The sequence below is a fragment of the Streptopelia decaocto genome (assembly GCF_964273445.1).
Source record: "Streptopelia decaocto genome assembly, chromosome: 5".
Taxonomy (NCBI): domain Eukaryota; kingdom Metazoa; phylum Chordata; class Aves; order Columbiformes; family Columbidae; genus Streptopelia; species Streptopelia decaocto.
In genome coordinates this window covers 72,540,194-72,548,625 of record NC_138659.1, presented here as the reverse complement: position 1 = coordinate 72,548,625, position 8,432 = coordinate 72,540,194, and the positions used below count along the sequence as shown (strand labels likewise).

At 55.1% G+C, this 8,432-nt stretch overlaps 1 protein-coding gene across 1 annotated transcript in view; it reads right to left on the bottom strand.

The window, feature by feature from the left end:
- The window catches only part of INPP5A (inositol polyphosphate-5-phosphatase A), a 219,139-nt gene that overhangs the window by 5,746 nt on the left and 204,961 nt on the right, over nucleotides 1–8,432 (bottom strand). The window contains exon 13 of the mRNA XM_082054376.1: nucleotides 1,942–2,053. Within this exon, the coding sequence (XP_081910502.1) occupies nucleotides 1,942–2,053 (112 nt within the window). The remainder of the gene's footprint in view (nucleotides 1–1,941; nucleotides 2,054–8,432) is intronic.

The window sequence follows — 8,432 nt, the reverse complement described above, 5'->3', positions numbered from 1 at the left end:
GTTTCTGCACGTGCCCCAGCCGCACGCTCCTGATTTGCAAAGGCAAAGCTGCAGAGACAGAACTGGGTGCATTTTTAAACGTAAGCTCTGAATGATCCAACTGACTGCGTTTGTGTTCCACGGAGACTGAGGATCGCGCCGAGTCACCTCACAGTTACCATTTTCTGTAACGCTCTGACTTTGTTGTCCTTTGTTTAATTTTCTCCCATTATATCCAAGTTATACCCCTCTAGATAATCGGAAAGAATTCCTTTCCCTCTGCACTGTTTACCCTCCCCAAGCCTGTGTGTACCCTTCTATCTCCTTATGCACAGCTTAACAGAAACAATCCTCCCTCATTGGCCGCTCTTTGCACGGCTTTAATCCTTTGTTCTTTAGGAATTTCATGGGCGTCAAGTACTATCTGTAATATTTTGGGTAAAGTCTCACTTTCTTATACGATATTTCTGTATAAGAAGATCAAATAACATTGATTTTGACATCACTATTTTACGATAAAGTCTGTGTTCCTCTTAGCTTCACATTTCTAAAATGAAATACTGCAGTACACGCATTGTCTAAAATTTTGCACGGAACTTCAAGATACCATGCAGGCACTTCTTACTCATTGAAATGTGTGAGGAACCGCATCGAACTGAAATTTGAGCAGCTATGGCAAAAAGGCCCCCAGCCTCCCAGTGAGTTACATACTGCACGGCAAATCTAATCCTGAGATAAGCAACCCCGTGAGAGAAACAGAAAGTCATAAACTTCAGAAAAGCAACTTTCAAGGGTTTCATTAATTTAAATAGAAAAAGTAGCCACAAAGCTGTAGAACATGGACTTGCAAAGGTAATTCTGCACAACAGGGAACATTCAGCTTGGAGCAGAAAGGCAGGGGTGACACGTCTGAGTGTCACACAGCCGCGTCCCAGTGTTTCTGGCCCAGAACAGCCGATGGCCGGTGTGGAGAGGACGGGTGTGCAGGTGCCAGAACAAGCACGCAGGGAAACACCGGGGCAGCAACAGGCGGCACCCGCGGGCGGCTGAGCGGGCGCAGAGCACCCGCGGAGCAGGAGGGGGAGCAAGGAGCAGAGGGAACCAGACCAAAGGGCAACGGGAAGGCTCCCAAACTGTATTCGGGTCATTGAACCCTGGACAGAGCATCACCCAGTTCACCTCACGCTTATACACTAAAATCCCAAGAATCACAGAATGTTAGGGATTGGAAGGGACCTCAAAAGATCATCTAGTCCAATCCCAACTGTATATTCTAAAAAGCTGCACAATCATATTTTTAAAGCTCTAACGGAATGTCTGAATTTGGGCACTTACCTGGTGTACCCAAGTTGGGAACCTGCCTGCTGGAGACGCTGTCTGCCTTCAGGGACAGCGGCCGGAGACCTGGCCCGTCTAGGGTCTGATGGATTCTTGGGAAATCCAGTTCTCACCATCAGCAACAGAGGGAACCTTAATCTGCCACGCTGGGAACTTGGGAACAAGCTGTTGCTGCACAGGTTTTGCTGTCTGCAGCCTGTCCCGGTCGCCTGTCTGCACCTGTGCTGGGGCTGCGCTGGGGGAGCGATGGAGGGGTGTTCTAATTTTGTTATTCTTGTTTAACGAAGGCGCGGTTTCCCAGTCTGGCTCACAACCCACCAGTACAGCGCCGACACGCACAGCCGCAGCACAGGGCAGACAGGCAGCTGCTGTTGGCAGCTCAGATACCAACGGCAGCGCCGGTGAAAGCTTCTGCTCTGGTAACTGGCAGCGGGTTAACTGGGACAGCTCCCTGTTCTGGGCCGGAGAGCGCTGGAGGTGGCACAGGCCCTCGCGGCCATGGCAGCTGTCTCGCTGTCTCCAGCTTGCGAGTGTTTGCTACAGGCAACTGCAAACTCGGGCCGAGCAGAAGCCAGGCAGCCCCACCTGCCTCTGGTGAAGACCAGCGCACGGGCCCGTCCTCACCTTCAGGATGAGCTCCTTGGCCGAGTGGGACATCAGGATCCTGTCGCACCAGGCGGGACATCTCGTGTTCATGTACTGCCTTCCCTGGCTGGAGTCCTCGCTGTACGGGTAACTGCAAACAAACCACAGCCACAACCGTCAGCCACCGCGCCACAGCAGCCCCAGGCCTCTGCCTCGACTGACCGCGTCCATTAACAGATCTACCTGCCAAAAAGCAGCTCTTTTAGACACCTCTCACACTCATTTATCTTCATGTTCTCCTCCCCCTTTCTTTCTCACGGGCTCCATCTCTATTTCTCTTCTCATATCTACAATGCTTCTTCACGCCAACATGTTACGACGTGGTTTCAGAGCTCCCACCTCCTACCTTGCACTTTTGCACGTCTTTAAAGACAGCCAAGCACCGATCCCTGTGAAAGCGCAAAAATCAGCTCAACAGCGGCTGCAGCGCAGAGCGGCTGTTGGCTACGACTGTGGAAAGTGAACAGGCCGAAGATGAAAAAGGAAACCTAGTTAAAAAAATGGTTAATGGCATGGGATTTCTTCTCCAGGAGAGTTATCCAGGAATAATTCAGCAGAAAACGAGTTCAGAGCACTGGATCTCTGCAGCTGTTCACAAAACCCAGCTGGACGGATTCAGCAAGGCTGGCAGAAAGGAAGACATGACAAGAAAGCAGGATTTTGGGGGGATTTCTTCAGAACCAAGGAATCAAGAATGTGGTTTAAGGAAAATGCTGCTGACGACAGAAGATTCTGTACCTTTCTATGAAACTGTTAACAAAAAGTAAATTATTTTGTAAAGACATCTGAAAGAGCAGCCGATTAAATGGTAGTTATGCTGTGGGGTCATGATAAGTGTGCTATGGGATGTCCAGCGCATTCTCACTTAGCTTTCCAAGGCACCACAAAGTGTCTCTTTTAAGGTACAGACCAGCCTAAACCGCTCTAACTCCAGGCGCCCGCGGCGGCGCCTGCGGGCGAGCGCTCCGGCGCCGGGCCAGCGCTGCCCCTGCTCTGACACGCGTTCTCTGAGCCCGAGGGCTCATCAGCCCTAACGCCCACTGCCTGCCCAGACCGTTGCCAAATGGCACGGGGGGGCTGGGCAAATCCGGGGGGTTTGTGACAGGCTCAATTTCTTGAGTATTTGGCCTGAATGAAGTTTGTCCTTGTCTTTAAACAAAACCCATGAGGCTGGTGTGCATTATCTACATATGTATGTCTATATTTAAAATGACAGTTGCATTTTATTCTGCTCATCAGTGAATTCATAAAGGAAATACTTTTCCCGATAGGTGTGTTAAATTTCTGCTATTGTGACAAAAGGGTTTGCAAGCTGGAAGAGAAGCCTATTTACCACTCTGCTTGGCGCGATGCTCGGCGGCTGAGACACACAGCTCTCTACCAAATGGGTTCCCAAGCTGCGCTGCCATTAAGAAGATTAGCCATGGCAAACGTCCAAGAAAAGCGCACCGAACGCGCCGGAACAAACCGGCGATCTCAGTACCTTTTCCACCTCATCAAACCTAACAAGACTCGTTTTCAAAACGTATTATGAGAATTCAATTTGCTGCTTCACTGCCATACAGAAGTACAGCTTATTTCTGAGTGTCTGTGAATACTCCGACGATGTAATTCTGACGGGAGGAGAAGCTCTTTGTCTGCAATTTAAGGGTTGACTTTTTCTGGTAACCTCTTTCTTCAGTTACTCAAGAACCCGACGTAACTGACGCTACTTTTTATGACACAAGGTATAGGAATCAATCACATTTCATATAGTCCTTCTTTTTACAGCATTAACTGTATGGCTTTTAAAGTACGATGCTCCATACCTGGAATGATCTGTTACTGCTGTGTGTTAGAGCACTTCACCCGAGAGCCTATATTCTGTGAAACAGTATTTATCCATTTGCTTTATTGATCTTAACGTCTTCACAGGGTGAAAACTTCTGCCAATTTTTCAAGGTCTTTAGCACTGATCACCCAGTCAAGAAGTTACTGTAGTTTACAGATATCTTTGACAAATCAGATTTCTAATGGCTGGGACGGAGATGAAAATAAATCCTGCAAAAGTTATCCAGGCAAAACGATCTGTAGGTTACAATTCACACAGTGAGGTGGGGCAAGCTCTCTGCCAGCAGCATCGCCGCCCCGAGCACCGCGCCGACCGCAACGGGCAGGCGCGCTGCCCACCGCGCTCAGGGAATGCCGGCCCTGCCCTGCCCACCGCGCCCAGCGGACACCGGGCACGGCCCTGCCCACCGTGCCCAGCGGACACCGGCCCTGCCCACCGCGCCCAGCGGACACCGGGCACGGCCATGCCCACCGCGCCCAGCGGACACCGGGCACGGCCCTGCCCACCGCGCTCAGCAGACACCGGGCACAGCCATGCCCACCGCGCTCAGCAGACACCGGGCACGGCCCTGCCCACCGCGCCCAGCGGACACCGGGCACGGCCCTGCCCACCGCGCTCAGCGGACACCGGCCCTGCCCTGCCCACCGCGCCCAGCGGACACCGGCCCTGCCCTGCCCACCGCGCCCAGCGGACACCGGGCACGGCCCTGCCCACCGTGCCCAGCGGACACCGGCCCTGCCCACCGCGCCCAGCGGACCCGGGCACGGCCCTGCCCACCGCGCCCAGCGGACACCGGGCACGGCCCTGCCCACCGCGCTCAGCGGACACCGGCCCTGCCCTGCCCACCGCGCCCAGCGGACACCGGCCCTGCCCTGCCCACCGCGCCCAGCGGACACCGGGCACGGCCCTGCCCACCGTGCCCAGCGGACACCGGCCCTGCCCACCGCGCCCAGCGGACCCGGGCACGGCCCTGCCCACCGCGCTCAGCGGACACCGGCCCTGCCCACCGCGCTCAGCGGACACCGGGCACGGCCCTGCCCACCGCGCCCAGCGGACACCGGGCCTGCCCACCGCGCCCAGCGGACACCGGCCCTGCCCACCGCGCCCAGCGGACACCGGGCACGGCCCTGCCCACCGCGCCCAGCGGACACCGGCCCTGCCCACCGCGCCCAGCGGACACCGGGCACAGCCATGCCCACCGCGCCCAGCGGACACCGGCCCTGCCCACCGCGCCCAGCGGACACCGGGCACAGCCATGCCCACCGCGCCCAGCGGACACCGGCCCTGCCCACCGCGCCCAGCGGACACCGGGCACAGCCATGCCCACCGCGCTCAGCGGACACCGGCCCTGCCCTGCCCACCGCGCTCAGCGGACACCGGGCACGGCCCTGCCCACCACGCCCAGCGGACACCGGCCCTGCCCACCGCGCCCAGCGGACACCGGGCACGGCCCTGCCCACCGCGCCCAGCGGACACCGGCCCTGCCCACTGCGCTCAGCGGACACCGGCACGGACGTTAAAAACCCCCAAAGAGAAGGAAAACAATTTGCGCTCTCCCTCCCGCTCTAGAAGGGTCACAAATACTCTGGAATACGCAGGCTTCCTTTGTAGACGGGCTCAGAAAGTGATCAGTGCTAATTATGACTCAGAATTGCTGGGAGGGATTCTCTTTCGTGACTTAGCAGGTTTCAGAGACAGGACAGTTTAGTTTATTATAAGCCATTTATCTTAACTAGATTTTGCAAACAAAAGCCCTATGAGGGGCTCTGGAATAAGCCTGTCAGTGAAGAGACCTCCCTGACACGCGCTGCTGAGTGTGTGCTATGGCAGAATGAAACTTTCCAAACCAGCTGCACTCCAGGACTTGTCTCCATCATCCTGTTCTGTGGTTACATGGAAACGGTGCGGCTGCGGGCAGAACCGAACCACCTTCTTGTGAACTCTGAAGCTTTAACTGGTTGGAGTGCAGGAGCTTTCCTGCCCTATGGATACTGTGGCGTCTTACGCACTGTTACCTCCTCCAGGTGCCTCCCCTGGATTTAAAAGCAGCCAGCAGAACGACGTTGCAAAAACCAAAGTCACGAGGAAAGCGCCCGGCGCCTCAGAGCTGCCCGACGGCCCAGCTCCTGGTGTCGGTCTGGAGAGAGACCTGTCACCACAGCGCAGCCGGGGCACCCAAACCCGTCTGCCAAACGGGGCCAGCACCGCCAGGCTGCGGGCCCAGCGGGTCACCCACAGCGACGGCAGGGACGGCAGAGCGCACAGACACGTACGGCAGGGACGGCAGAACGCACAGACACGTACGGCAGGGACGGCAGAACGCACAGACACGTATGGCAGGGACGGCAGAATGCACAGACACGTATGGCAGGAACAGCAGAATGTACACACACGTATGGCAGGGACGGCAGAATGTACACACACGTACGGCAGGGACGGCAGAACGCACAGACACGTATGCTTGGGGAAAATAAACCATTAAGAGCATCAGCAATATTAGTGCACTCCTGCTGTTGACAGGTGTTGTCCAAGATGACTGGACACCTGTACAGAAATACTGACTGCAGGGTGAAAGGTGTCCTGACACCACAAACCACCTGCCAGCAGCGTCTCCCCTCGAGACACAGCCAGCCGTCCCGCGCACACCAACGTCTCCTCAACCGGCGCGGCCGGCCAGGAACGGCTCTCCCCGTGAACGCCTCTCGTGCGCGAGCGGCTGAACCGCGTGCCTGGGGCGGCAGCAGCTCCGCCAGGACGCGGCCACCCCTGCGCCGCCGTGACCGCAGCGCCCGCCGGGCTCTGCGCTCCGCGTCAGGACGTTCCCAGCCGCGCGGGGACCGCGACAGCCCCCCGCAACGGGAGAGCCGAGCCACGCCATCCTCGGTGCAACAAAGGGCATTCTGAAACACGGCGCATCCTGCGTCTAGATCCACGTGCAGTCGTTCGGGCACAGCTGGGGTGTGGAAATGCCTCCTATTCAAACACCGCTTGTTCTCATCTATTAGTTGTCTCCATGTTTTACATCACTGAATTGTTTCTAATACAAAATACTTGAGATGGGATGAAATTTTAAAGCCTGGATGCAAATGGAGCTCTTCATGAGAAGAGCTGAGACACAGTTTTGATTTGGTCCATTTTACTTTGGAACTTGAGTATGAGTCTTCGCATTTACTAAACATTCATCTTTCTATTTACATGTGATTAAGAGACAACTTCAAAAGGGGAAAAATCCCAACCACCGTTCAACACCAAATTGTTTACTATTTGCATATTCTGTAAGAAAATGTTGGAACAATTTCCCTTCAGCTCTGACACCCTTTCAGATTGTCCAAGATGCTCCCACCAGAGCGAGGACAGTGAATGTAGGCTGCTCTAAGCTCTGGGTGCTCTGAAAGTTGTAAGGCCCAAGATATAAATAAAAATATTTTGATATTTTTAATTGACAAGATCCCAACTCAGCATTAGTGTGAGCTGGTGCACGAATGTGATTTCAGTCAAATGTCATTTGACCAATCAAAGTATGACATCTAATTTTTGTCACCTTCCAGATCATTAGTTTCTTCCTCCAAATTGAATTACCATTCTGTTTCCCTGAATCTGAAAGGGAGATTCAGGTTCCCTAGTTCTCTTCCTAACAAATGACCCCATGTAATTTATCTTCATATGCTCATCTTAGCCAGCAAATAGTTAAAGCTAAGCAGTAAAACACATCGCTGTTTGAATTAAATTAGCTGCTTCATATGTACCAAAATAGTAATAAGCCTTCCCAATGCTCTGCCGAGCTAACCAGCCACGATATGCATCTCACTTAAGCCAGCTCGGGAGGGTAAACACAGTCCTGCAAACACGGTAGGTAAAGCACAATGCGTTATGCAGCTGCTCCTCGCAAAGGCTGCGCTAACACCATGGTGATCGCACCAACAAGCAGAGTCAAAGGTGACAACAAAAGGGGGGTCACCCGGGCAATGGGGCAGCCAGGGGTAAGAGGGTAAACAGGGCTCGAGCCGTGACTGCGGGCACAACACAAAACAGGGAGGTTAATGACACGGGGTTTTTCTCTGAATCTTTTTCACGGACTTATGTCGAGCATATTGCTTTTTGGCTTCACATACCTCTTCGGAAAATACGTCTACTATCTGCTTCAGACTTAACATTTCTGTACCACCAGTGTAACTCTGGACGTCTTCCAGTTTAAAAAGCCAGACACCCAGAGCCTTTTCCCTCTTCTAGCGAGCAACAGCCGCCCCTTTGCTTTCCACCAGAATGCTCCCCATAGAGAATCTCCCCTCGCCGGTTCCGAACGGCCGCCGGCTCAAGGGCAGTGGCAGCGGGAACCTGCGCCGGTGCCTGCGGGTGGCCCCGTGGGGGCAGGGGCTGTCCCGAGCCCACGGTCCTGTCCTGTGCCCACGGTCCTGTCCCAAGCCCATGGTCCTGTCCCGAGGTCGTGGGCCTATCCTGTGCCCACGGTCCTGTCCCAAGGTCGTGGGCCTGTCCTGTGCCCACGGTCCTGTCCCGAGGTCGTGGGCCTGTCCTGTGCCCACGGTCCTGTCCCGAGGTCGTGGGCCTGTCCTGTGCCCACGGTCCTGTCCCGAGGTCGTGGGCCTGTCCTGTGCCCACGGTCCTGTCCTGTGCCCACGGT